Source organism: Stenella coeruleoalba (assembly GCF_951394435.1).
Source record: "Stenella coeruleoalba genome assembly, chromosome: 19".
Taxonomy (NCBI): Eukaryota; Metazoa; Chordata; class Mammalia; order Artiodactyla; family Delphinidae; genus Stenella; species Stenella coeruleoalba.
Window position 1 is genome coordinate 50,016,421 of NC_137165.1, and position 13,775 is coordinate 50,030,195.

The 13,775-nt window shown below is 43.9% G+C and overlaps 1 protein-coding gene across 2 annotated transcripts in view; it reads right to left on the minus strand.

The window, feature by feature from the left end:
- Window positions 1–13,775, minus strand: part of RPTOR (regulatory associated protein of MTOR complex 1) — a 346,910-nt gene that overhangs the window by 149,286 nt on the left and 183,849 nt on the right. For both annotated transcript variants that reach the window (XM_079903606.1, XM_079903605.1), the window contains exon 6: window positions 7,487–7,662. In XM_079903606.1, the coding sequence (XP_079759732.1) occupies window positions 7,487–7,662 (176 nt within the window). The remainder of the gene's footprint in view (window positions 1–7,486; window positions 7,663–13,775) is intronic.

Genomic DNA, 13,775 nt, shown 5'->3' on the forward strand with positions numbered 1-13,775 from the left:
TCATTGCTGGGAGAATTCTGGAGAAACTACCCAGAGGTACTCTGGATGTGGAGACACTATGAACAGCTCAGGACTGCCTTCATCTTCAGGACTACCTTTCTTCATATTCCTTTTTGTTTACTGCATTTCCCCCCGGGCTCCTTAAGGTGAACATTTGAGTTTCCTTTTATTTTTTAATCTTCGTTTTCTGCTTTAGCTACATCCCACAGACATGAAAAGTTGTGCTCTCACTGTTACTCAGCTTTGAGTATTTCATAATTTTTTAAAAGTATTTCCTCTTTAAGGACTTTATTTTTTAAGAGTAAGATTTTTAGTTTTCAGGCATTTTAAAAGCTAACCTTTCATTATTGAGCTCCAACTCTATTGTATGGTGGTCTGAGAATAGAGTTTATATGGTATCAATTCTTTGGGATTATTAAAGCTTCCTTTGGAACCTGGTACACAGGTTTTTTGTTTGTTTGTTTGTTAGCTGTGAATGGTTCACCTATGCTCAAAAGTAATGTGTATTCTGTGCTTGTTGGGTACATGGTCCTATATGCCTATATTAGACCTAGCTAATTAGTCCTGCTATTAAAATCTAAACTATTTTTCTTACTTTTTAATGTACTTGGTCTCAGTACCTATGTTCCTGGTGTATCTGTTTCTACCCAGAGTCCTTTTGGTTCCCATCTTACATATTTCAAGGCCATATTGTTTGATGCATAGAGAGCCATGATCAGTGTATCTTCTTGATCGTCTGCTCTTTTTACCACAATAAAAGTTTTCTTTATCCTTTCAATATTTTTTAATCTCAGATTTTTCTTTGATGCATATTAAAATTGTCACTCCAGCTTTCTTTTGGTTTCCATATTTCTCCTCTTTCATCCTTTGATTTTCAACCTTTCAAATATTTTGTTTTAAACATGTATCCTGTGATACATGCTATATCATGATGATTTTTATCCAACATGAGAATCACTGTCCTTTGAGCGGTGAATTCAACTCACTAACAATTAAATAATCACTTACATTTCAAAATTTATTTCAGCCATCTTATTTCACATTTTCTATTTACCATGCTTTTCTTGTTTCTTTTTCTACCTTCTTTTGGAGAGAAGAAATCCTCTCTCCTCCTGTGTCTTTTGGTGGTTACCTCTAACATAGTGAGGCCTAAACCTAGACGTATTTTTCATGATCAATATCTCAGATATTCAAACTTTAATTCTATCTTTCTGGTCTCTCATTCTTTCCATCTCTACTTCTTTGGTGGGAATTAATCAACCCAGCCTTCCAGCTCTCTAATTTGCCATTTGGTTATACCCATAACGTTGCCTTTCAATCCACCTCCTAAATTCTTTACTTCGTCAATTGTATTTTTCATGATCCATACCTCCAACTAATCTTTCTTATTTCTTCTTCCTATTTCCAATATTCTCTCTTATCACTTTGGGTATGTTTATCCTCACTCTGAATTATTTTTCTGTAGTGTAGTGCTTCTGATTTTTACAGGTGTAGCTTTTTCTACAAAGGAGAGGTGGTACACCTTCTTTCTTTCCTTCTTTCCCTCCTTCCCTCCTTCCTTCCTTCCTTCCTTCCTTCCTTCATTCATTCCAAGCCCCAGATACAGCAAGGCAAGCTGCACTGTCCAGGGCAATGATGGAAAGAGTGATGTGCACACCAGAGGGCCCACCCTCGGCCTTCCCTCAGCTGCACCTTCTGGTCCTCACCTGTTCCACTCCCCACCCCAACAGTCTCAACCATCCCCAAGGGCTCCACACCGTTTCTGACTTGTTGAGTGGACTCACTGTAGGACCCATCAATCTTACTCCCCTGTGGCAGCCCGAGGACTGGGCTCAGGGGAGGGAGTCAGCAGCCTGTGCCATTCTGTCTGGTTCAGTTCATTTCTTAGCAGCATAAATCAGGTTTCCGCATGTCAACTTTTTTTTAAAGGAGCTCTATTATAATACATTATGATATTTATCTCAATTGCGTGTATGTCAGAGACAGGAACACTGAGAGTACATTGTCTAGTTTGGGGAGAAAAAACAGTTTCCTCAGAGTGGGCACATGACAAATTACATAACCTGAAAGACTGGAAATTACCCTGAAACTGTCCTGGGGTTTACGGAGCAGGACCAGATAACAGTTATGACCACATTGTGAGGGCCTCCAGATAAGAAAACCGTTTAAATAAATCTCAAATTAAGTTTACTACCACCAAGGTTTATGACGCAAAGTGTGACATTACTACAAAGTAAACTGGTAAGACAATTTCATTCACTAATGTGTCTAGATCACCTGCCTTCAAACATAAGATACTTCATTTTAATTCAGTTTTTACAAGAAACTGAAAAAGATCACAAACAGAAAGCACTGATTAAATGCATAGGCAGAAAGTTTGCTCTCTAGCAGGGAAGTTGTATTTTAGAAAACTGTACAGAGAATAAATGGTTAACCCCAGTAACAAACACCAGCAGGAATTTATGTTTCCAAAAGTAATTCTGACTGATTCTTGGTTGAGTCTTCAAGACAAAACACAAAGCAAATGCCAGAAGTGTCACAAAATGCAAAGCAAGCATCTGCAGTGAGACAAGCAGGACACAGCGCGGGGCCCAGCCGGATGGACGATGCAGGGTCTCACAGTGCAGCTGCAGGGCGGGGTGTCTCTGCAGCTGCCTCTCTATCTGGGCAAAGATGAAGACAAGGCTTTCCGTGCTGGCAAATTTTCGGTAATACTATGCCATTAACATTTAAACTCCTTGAGATTACTCAATTTAATTGAAATGAAGGAAACATGTTTCTTGACCTCTATTCAATCCAAAATGATGCTGCCATTTTCATTAACAGACAATATAACTGCATGACACACAATGCAATGGGCATCAATCTATTTTGCAGCAAGTCCCACAGCAAATTAAGTACCACTGAGTTATAATTTCAGTAGCACACAAATATATCCATAATAAATTTAAGATGGTATTCTGTCACTCAATCTAGTAAGTAGAAAACAGCCTAAGGAAAAAAACATATTTTGGATTCTTATCCTATATTGATGTATATGGTGAGTAAGGAAATCACTTACAGGGAGAGTAATGTAATTGCTCACTTCAGAATTACTAAAATTATCAGTTTCTGAAAATAAGATTGAGGCAAAAATGAAACAAAAATCAGAGAATGATGTCTTCCAACAACTACTTCATCATCAAATAAGATTTATAAGCATACTTGCCAGCAAATATATGTACACATATTTTGTACATATAAAGTAAGGCTGTATTCGGTTTACAAGGTATATAACTTTCTTTAGCAACTGTGCCTCACATGAGTGCAGTTTTGTTAAAACCATCCTCTTAGTTATACAGGAACCTTCCCGAGCAAAGGTTTTTCCTAGGTTATTTATTGTTTGGGTTCACTGACCAACAGGTAAGTTTAGCAGTCATTTGAAGGTAAAAGCCTGGCTCCATTCTCGAAAGCAGGGGATGGCAAACTATGGTTCCCAGGTCAAATGTGGCCTATTGCCTGTTTTTGTAAATAAAGTTTTATTGGAACACAGTCATGCTCATTTGTTTACATACTTTCTATGGCTCTTTCATGCTATGACAACAGAGCTGGGACCCTCGGGCTCACAAGGCCTAAGGTATTTACTATCTGGCCCTTCACAGAAAAAGCCCATGGACCCCTATTCTAGAGCTACTCTGAGCTTACCTGAATCATAAAACCTAAAGCCCTATACTTGGTTGAATAACACAGAACATCAGTACAGTGAAATATTATGCAATCACTACAAATTACTAAGAGTTTCTAATGGTCAAGGATAAATAAGTTTGTTATGCTAAGGTTTAAGTATATGAAATTGTAAATTTAGTCTAATTACATCAATGCAAACATGTACATACACAAAAAAAAGACTGACTTTTTAACCAAAAAGTTAACACTAATTGTGGTAATGGTGGTAAAATCTTGGACAATTTTTTCCTTCTTTTTACTTTTTAGTAAATTTTCTAAAAGAATGTATATCCCATTTTTCACTGGAAAATATTAAACTGACTTTTAAATTAAAAAAAAGAAACTTAACCCTAAAAATATAAGTATTAATACTATCTGGCAAACTGTCTCCTCTCTTCATGTATAAAAAGGCTGGTGCCTCTTTTTTTTTTTAAAACTCAGCTGTTACAAAGAAGTACAGAATTCCCTTGACAATTCTTCCCATGAATATGGTTTACTGCCATTCACAGGCTAAGGACACTCAGTGAAATGTCATGTTCGATCTAATTTCAATCCGTCAGTATGCAGAAAGTGGTTAATTGTAAAAGATCCACCCATCTGGGACTCTGCTTAATCACTCCAGGCAGTGCTTATCTGACGACCATCATCCACAACCGTGATGTACTGACCTCAAAGTCCATTCTCTGGTAACTGTATTAGTTTGATTTTTCACTGTGCTTCCTACTAAATGCTTACTTTAAAAAAATTTAATTATATATTAACTCCCAAAAGGATTTCGGGTAGGTACCAAGACAATGCATCGCATCATGGTGGACTGAAAGCCTACTGCCTGACCCCTGACCAGAGGGCAGGGACCCACCGCTGCCAGTGAAGGGACGCCACATCCTTCTGACCCCTGGTGGAGGACGACAGGGCCGGAGACACGGGGGAGAAACAGATTAAACTCACTGCGCTGGCAGCAGAGTGTGGAGTGGCATGGGCAGGAGGCCCCGTCTGTGCTCTTCCTGCTTCTTCCCTCGCCAGTCCACCCCTCCACTCACAGCCCCTTCAGGTGTAGCACCCAGCCCGGGGTCCCGGAGCACAGCTGGTGTGCACCGTCAGTTCCAGAGTCGGGGTGCACAGGTGCAGTAAGGGCAGGAAATCCACAGGGAGGGGCAGGAAAATGAGTGGGAATGAGGCCTGTTGCACCGCAGATTCTGGGGTGTGTCTGTGGGCCCTCCCACCGAGGGGTCTAGGGCCATTTCCACCTTCCTGCTTTAGTTTGGATCCTGATCTCACTGCTGTGATAAAGGCCTCATTTGACCAAGGTCTCCCCATCCTTACATGGATTATTTTCCTTAAACACTATTCTTAAGTCATTTCCCCACATAAACACCTTCCCCCACCAGTCCTAGAAGCCAAGGTCCTTGGCCCAACATCAAGGCGGCCCACCCTTTGATGCCGGCCCACACTCCGACCTCACCTCACCCCTCTGGACGATGTCCTCTCTCTACTGACCCACTCTCGCTACTCAGGGATGGTTTCTTGCACTGGGGGCCACCTGCCTGTGGTGCTCTCTGCTCCCCTTCAAATCCCACCATCTGCCCAGACCCTGACTCAACTTTCCTCTCCTCCGAGAAGCCCTCCCTGATCCCCTTGGCCCTTAGGGATTTCTCTGTTCTCTGGAAACACAAATAGCCCTTGGTGCCACAGATCCATTTAGTCCTTGCTCATACATTGCCTGAAATGTTCAGATTTCTTTGCCTGGCATGAAGCACCCATTTAGATAATGAATTTTCAGGTCACATCTTGTCTCCTCAACGAGACCGTAAATTTTTCAGGACAATATGCTTCTTTGTATCGCCTATAGTGCTTACCCATGGGCTTACACAGTTGGTATTTAGTAAATTATTTCTTGGACGATGAATAAAATGAACAACTTCCTGAGTCATCTGAATCAGAGATCTTTCTGAGGTCACATTAAATGGCACCATAAACCTTTTCTAACAGCAATCACAGAGTACAGAGAGTTAAATAGAAAAACTCACTTATAAATGAAAGAACAAAAAGCCCTACAGTCAAGGGCAGCGCAGCCACGAAGAAAGGAGTGATGCTCAGAGGCAGTGTGGGTGTGGCTGCCGTGCAGCCTCAGCCTCACCCCGAGGTTGGGTCCCCACTCCCCTCCCTTCCCATCAGCCCTAGCCTCTCAGATCCTTGGAGCTTTCTCCAGTTCTGAAGAATGTGTCCGCATCACCTTCAGGTATTTCCAGCTCTGCCACGTTCCCCTTCTCTCTCCATGCGGGAGCTTCCATCTCCCCCGTGTCTCCTGCTCTTCTTCTGTTTTCTGTCTCTCTCCTCCTGCTGCCTTCCCCAGCGCCTAGCCCCTCGCTGTAATCTCCCAACGTGCTAAGTCAGACTGCAGCCACCCCTCCCGCTAGGAATCCCGTCCACTGTGTCCTTTGTTTCAAACACCATAGTCCTCTCACCTGTATCTCTATGTGGTTCTTTTCAACATCCCCAGGTCGTAGTCTCACTCTGTTACCAGCCAGCATCTTCCTCCCTTCACCTCCCATCACGTGCACTGTGCTTCATGACAACAGTCCTGCCTCGCACGATGACTAGCTCATCTCTCTCCCCTGGAGTCTGCTTTTGCCACGTGTGCTATGCTTTGTGGGGTGCAGTGGGGAATGGCCCCGGTCAGGCCCTGTATGAGTTGGCTGAGTCGGGGGGTGAGCTCGGCAGCTGGGGGACACCTCCTCCACTAGCTCCTTAGGGATCAGGCATGTTAGAAGAGGCTTCTCCCTGGGGGGATCCACAGCCGGGATTTGGGAGGGCTGGGGTGGGAGGTGGATGCCCTCACTCAGGTGCCGTGGGTCAACCTGATGCTGCTACAGAGGTGAAGCTGCAAGTCCAAGTTCTCATCCAACCAGCAGCTCAAGGCAACCACAGGACCCCCAACCCAGGCTGTAGTCACCCGAGGGGCCTCCCGAGGGATTGAGTACTGTGTTGTTGCCCCCAGAGTCCTTGCTTGTCTCCCCACTTTCTCCAGGGCTGTGGGGGAGGAAGCAGGACCCTGTGCCTCTGCGCTGTTAGGACACCCCGGCAGGAAACGGAGGAAGGCGCCTCCACAGAGTCCAGTGAACCCACGCGGCTGCACCGTCCCGCCTGTGCCTCACCAAGAGCTACTTACCTCCATGTATATGGGTTCCAGCAAAATATAAAAGGGAAAAGTAGATATTAAAAGAGAGCAAGATGGTCTAGGGGAGAAAACTGGATTTGGAGACAAGAAGCACACACATTCCATTGTGAGTCCTGCCAGTGATGGAGGGTCTTAAATTCAGGTCCTACTGTCTTGGAATATTCCACACATTTCCTCAGTCATATTCGCAAGAGCTCTCAACTTCTCAAAAGAGTGGCGGTAGGAAAAAAAATCATTATTATTATTATTTTTTACTGCTGGGAATAAACTGAAAGATTCTACTTCAACTCAAGCAAAGAATTCTATAACTAATGAAGGCTTTTCTTTTTTCAAAAGAAAGTCCACTTTCCAGCATGACCCACATTGGTACTATCTGAGGGCACAGCCACAGTTAGCCACGAAATGGAGAGGGTGCTCCTGGAAGCCACACACGCACCTGATCCGGGGGACAGCGCATCCTGAACCCCAAGAGGAAAACCCCAGCATCCACCTGGGGTCCTGAGCTCACACCTGTAACTTGGTCCAAAAGACCCAGGTAGATTCCTTGGGTCCCTGCAGCAAACCCCAAGGGGGTTGCTGGGAGTCGAGGTGGGCGCCACTTACCAGCGCAGGGCGATTTTGATGGGGGTGGTGAGGCATGACGTGAATAGGTCGGCTGGAAGGTCGGGGATCATGGGCAGGAGCTCGTTGGCCTCACAGGCTGCCAGCTGAATGCAGTTCTTCATGGATGGGGGCAAAGGCATCTGGGCCAGTGGGTGGTTTGGGTTAATAGCAGCGACCTGCAGGGGGACAGGAAGGAAGAGAGCAGCTTAACTGTCACGCACAACTGGAGACTGAGCCAGAAATGTGACACGAAGGAAAGGACCCATCAACCGAGGCTTAAAGCTTGGGGGTTCCTGGCCAAGTCCTCTGGAGAGAGGCCCAGCTGCTAGATCCTCTCCTGGAGTCGACCACAAGCTCCAGCCCCAAATCACTTTTTAAGGACTCCTGGGTTATAAACGCCAGGGGGCGGGGCTCCATGAAGACCAGGGGCTGGGGTTTCAGGTGATGATGGCATTGAGGAGGACAGATGGGGCAGGAAGGGATAATTTTAATCACTGACGGCTGCTCGTTTGTTTCCCAACTCGAAAAGAATGCTTATGTGTCTCGGGTTTTGCTCCTTACTAATAATCCCCGATGTCTGCACGATTGTGTCTCTTTCACACTGGCTATTATTTCATTTGCTTTTTACAACATCCCCATGAGGTAAGTCTTCTTTCCAATTTTAAAAACCTTCTACAATGAGGAAACAGAGACCCCAAGAAATGACGTGAACTGCCGGTCACCGGGCGAGTCCTAGTCATGAGTACGGGAAGCTGGTCCTGGCCTGAGGGCCGTTTTCCACTCCCTCATCCCATCCGGACCCTCCTGAATCTATACCACACACCTGTGACACTAACATGAGTGCTCTGCAGGGTCTTTTCCAAACAGCAGTCTCGGGTGAACTTTGTAAGTTAAATACACACAAAGCTGTGCTCACTCATATATACCTAACATTGATTACGACATGTAAAGTGTTGTCATTATTAATGCTGATAAAACCTTCTCAAATGGAAGGCAGTAAAAGCAGTACTTCTATTAATAACCTCTTCAGATTATTAATAGAAGGAACAGTAAATCCAGAATACAAATCAAATTCTAGTATACTTAATACTAAATAAAAACTGCAATTTCTAGAGGAAGGGGTTTTTTATTGTGGCAAAATATACATAATATGAAAGTTACCATCTTACCCATTTTATTTGTATGGTCAGTGGCGTTAGGTACACTCACATTGTACAACCATCAGCAGAGTGGGTTTTTTAAAGCACAGAGAAAAGGGAAGGCAGAATCACTTTTAATCCTTTCCTTGGCTCCAGCTCTACAATCTAAAATAGCACCAGTGAAGCAACCTGCTCCACACAGGAAATTAGTTTCCAGGTCTGCTGTGACAACACGCTAGGAAAGATGTCGGGTCTGGGTGCCGTGTGGGTCTGCGGCTTATCAGACCTGAGTCATGCGGAAAGACGGAAAGACGCAGAGGCTGCAGATGTGTCAGAGCCAGGGGAGCCTGCCGGAAGTGGTCTCGACTTGTGTGCTCTGTGGAAGTGCGTTCTCCCCAGCCCAGGAGGGAGGATGACATCGGCAATGGGTCAGGCTCCGGGAGGGGAACAGAGTGCACAGTCTTCAACGGTGAAAGGGGCATTGGAGAGGTGGCCTGGGACTGAAGCCAATGCACATGCTTCTTGCAAGCCTTACCACAACTGCGCACAGACGTGATGATTACAGGAAACAATGTAGGAAGAAACAATCATTTATGTAAAACCAAGATTCAATATTCTTAAATGTTGGTGTGGGTTACTAGTTTTAACTTCTCTGTCTATAATCTGCTTCCACAGTAAATTTACTTTCTGAGAAGCGAAGAGCAGGTCCTCTGGCTACAGCCCCCAAATGCTGCAGCCCTTCCATCTTTGCTGTTGCCTGTCACTGAGCTTCTACAGCCTCAGGCTCTCAGAAGTGAAGCAGTGTGTCACACCAAGGCCACCTTTCTCCCAAGCCGGCCTTAGACACAGGCCCCCAGGGGGAGGCGGGGGTGGGGTGGGTTCCCATGCCCTGGCAGCCACGTGGGGTGCTCGGTGGGTTAAGGGCATTTCTGCTGATGTCAGGACGTCTGTGCCCTGTCCTCTGTGGAGGCAGCGCTCCCGTAGCCCTGACACAGCCGGGTGGTGCTGTCAGGTAGCGATCTGCTCAGTGCCTCTGTGTTAGGTCTGCCTCGGGCTGCACCCTGTGGTCCACGAGCATTTGGCCCAGAGCCTTGCAAAGTACCTGAGGCAGAGGAGGCACAAGGAGACAGGGAGACGATGCAGGAACATCTTCATCCCAAGTAAGTCCACTAGAAACTAAATTTCCCAATTCACAGTGATCATTGATAGAAACCTCTATTTCTTAAGCCCCTTGCAGTATGCTGATGTATAAACTGGCAGAAAGCATTAAATGTGGCTGCAGATAATCTCAAGTGTGGTAACACACAATAATAGTCCCCTCAGACTCATATGGGACCTGTTGTCACCACTGGGCACATGACAGCTCTGCGCTGGGGTTAATTAGAATCAGTAACATTTTTAAAAAATGACATTCAAGACAAACAATTCCACCAACGATTCATTTTTCAAGCTGCTAACCCAGGAATACAAAAAAACAAAACAAAACAAAACCCAACAGATGAGCTACTTCCAATATATTGTTTTGGTTTTGTATTTATCTAAGATACTGACCTTTTAATTGAAATTAGTCTTTGGAAACAGCTTGCATGTAAACCTAACTACCAGTGATTCAGAGGACTTTTCAAAGGCACCCAGGCTGAGAAGAGAACAGGTCCAGCTGGGAGCCACCACTCACCCTGAAGGGCACACCCCAGATGCACTTTTACCCAAAGGGGCTTCTCCTGGAGAACCTAGAGGCTCAAACACCAGGAAAACTTTAATCATTAAAAGCTCACTAGAGGGCTTCCCTGGTGGCGCAGTGGTTGAGAGTCCACCTGCCGATGCAGGGGACACGGGTTCGTGCCCTGGTCCAGGAGGATCCCACATGCTGCGGAGCGGCTGGGCCCGTAAGCCATGGCCGCTGAGCCTGCGCGTCCGGAGTCTGTGCTCCGCAACGGGAGAGGCCACAACGGTGAGAGGCCCGCATACCGCAAAAAAAAAAAAAAAAAAAAAAGCTCACTAGAGCCTTCTGGAGGATTTGGGAAGGATCCAGAAAAATCTTCAGATGTGATACACAGCAACCAGATCCAAGAAAGACATCTGCTACCTCTTCCACACGTGTGGATAACGTGGCACTCATGCACTCAGAGCTCATGGGAAGGCTGGCCAAGCAGCTCACACAGGCCCGGAACCACCCGCTCCAGAAGCACGGCTGGAGGTGAGTGGGGGTTGCAGCGGGAGCACCTACACCTCTCATTTTCTAAATGAAACTCTGCCATTGTGCCGCTTCTGTTCTCCATATACATATACAAGACATCTTGATAAAGAGATGAAGGCAATAATAATTTATTTCAGAGGAGTCTTTACCAAGCGACTTTCTGAAAATAACATCTACTTGGTAATAATTCCAGTTCTAGCTTAAAGCAATTTTTATTCTCAATCCAATAACACCTACTTACAGTGGACATTTTTACAAAGTTCAGAGAGAGACTGAGATCTGTAAAGGAATCAGGTATTGCTTACCCAGCTCATTTCAAAGTTGTTAATGGAGCATCTATCATGCGACAGATACTGTACTAAAAATAGCAGATACAAAGTGGCAGTAGTAATTTTTAATATATAATTTATATAATTCTATATATATCAAATATTAAATAGTAATTTAAAAAGAAGTGGTACCTATTGCTGGGAACTATGAAATCTAGGCCAAGAGAGCAGGAGTCGTCTTTGTTGGAGGAAGACTTGTAATCATACCGAGAACCCCCCCCCAATATTTCCCCTATAGGGCGGCTAAAGAACATGATTATCCTGAGAGTTTGCCTAAATGGACCGTCCACTATTTTAAAGCCATTTAGTTGTTAGCAATCATTTTCTAAAATGCTCTAGAATCATTCTATAACTCAGTAAAGATGATTAATTAGAAATTATAACCAAATTTCTCCACTATTACTCTTAGATAACTAAAAAAAAGGAGATACTAAAAAATTCCACAATCCTTTACATCAAGAAGAGAATTTCCATTGGGGGCTACTGTGAATAATGCTGCTGTGAACATCTGTGTACAGGTTTTTGTGTGGACACATCAAGTCTCCTGGGTATAAACATAGGAGTGGAACTGCTGGGTCGTCTGCAGCTCCAAGTTTAACATTTGAGGAACTGCCAGACTGTTTTCCAAGGTGGCTGCACCATTTTACCTTCCCACTAGCACTGTGTGAGGGTTCAAATTCCTCTACATCCTGGCCAGGACATGTAATTATCTATCTTTTTTATTCTACCCATCCTAGTGGATGTGAAGTGCACCTCAGTGTAGTTTTGATTTGTTTCCCTAGTGACTGATGATGTCCTTTTCTTACCTTATTGTGCTGGCTAGAACTTCCGGTACTATGTTGAGTAAGAATGGTGAGAATGGACAGCCTTGCCTTGTTCCTGACCTTAGGGGGAAAACGTGGTCTCTTACCATTAAGGATGATGACAGCTGTAGGTTTACAGATGTTCTTTATCAAGCTGAAGAAGCTCCTCTCTAGCCCTCATTTGCTAAGAGGTGGTTTGTTAGGTTTTTTTTAATCATGAAAAGGTGATGGATTTTGTCAAAAGCTTTGTGTCAACTGATATGATCATATGATCGTTCTTCTTTAGTCTGTTGGTATGATGGATTACATCAACTGATTTTTTTGAATATTAAGCCAGACTTGCATACCTGGAATAAATCTCAGTCGTAGAACATAATTCTTTTTATGAATTGCTAGAACTGATTTGCTATTATTTTGTTGAGGACTTTTGCATCTAAGTTTGTGAGAGATAGAGGTCTGCAGCTTTTTTTTTCTTTTGTAATGTGTATCCATTTTGGCATCAGGGTAATAATGACCTCATAAAATGAATTGGGAAGTGTTTCCTCCCTGTTCTATTTTCTGGAAGAGACTGTAAAACTGGTGTTAATTCTTTAAATATTTGGTAGAATTCTCTAGTGAAACTAGCTGAGTCTGGAGATTTCCTTTCAGGAACTTTTAAATTACAAATTTAATTTCTTGACCACTCACATATTTTATCTTGGGTGGATTTGGTAGTTTGTGGTTTTAGAGGAATTGGTCCATTTCTTTGAAGTTGTCAAATTTATGAATGTAAAGTTGTTCATGTTATTCCCTTATTATTCTTTCAATGGCTGTACGATCCTGAATCTTCTCCTTCTATGTTCGTTAGTCTTGCTAGAGATTTATCCATTTTATTGATTATTCCTGAGAATCAGCTTTTTGTTTCACGGAGTTTTCTCTTTTTCTGTTTTACATTTCAATGATTTCTGTTCTTATCATCATTTTCTTTCTTCTGATTGCTTTGGGGTTATTTTGCTCTGCTTTTCTAGTTTCTTGAGGTAGTGCTATGGTCTGAATGTTTGTGTTCCCCCAAAATTCACATGTTGAAATCCTAACCCTCAAAGGTGATAGTACTAGAAGGTGGGGCCTTTGGGTGGTGATTAATGCATGAGGGTGAAGCCCTCCTGAATGGGATTAGTGTCCTTACAAAAGCAGCCTGAGAGCTCTCTGACCCCTTCTACCATGTGAGGACACAGCGAGAAGGCCTGGCCATAAACTAGGAAAAGGGCCCTCACCTGATCAAGCTGCACTGTGATCTTGGACTGTCCAGCCTCCAGAACTGAGAGAAATAACTTTCTGTTGTTTAGAAGCTACCCAGTCTGTAGTATTTTGTTACAGTAGCCCAAATTGATTAATACAGGGAGGAACTTATAATTTGATACTTTTCCTATTTTCTAGCATAAGGATCTAGTGCTATAAATTTCCCTTTCAATTGCTTTAGCTGCATCTTTTTTTTTTTTTAATTTTTGGCTGCGTTGGGTCTTTGTTAGTGCGCGCGGGCTTTCTCTAGTTGCGGTGAGCAGGGGCTACTCTTTGTTGTGGTGCGCGGGCTTCTCACTGCAGTGGCTTCTCTTGTTGCAGAGCATGGGCTCTAGAGCACAGGCTCAGTAGTTGTGGCACACGGGCTTAGTTGCTCCACGGCATGTGGGATCTTCCCGGACCAGGGATCGAACCCATGTCCCCTGCAATGGCAAGTGAATTCTTAACCACTGCACCACCAGGGAAGTCCTAGCTGCATCTTATCAGTACTGACATGTCGTACATTCATTTTCCTTTCTTTTTCTATTTATTTTTTAATTGAAG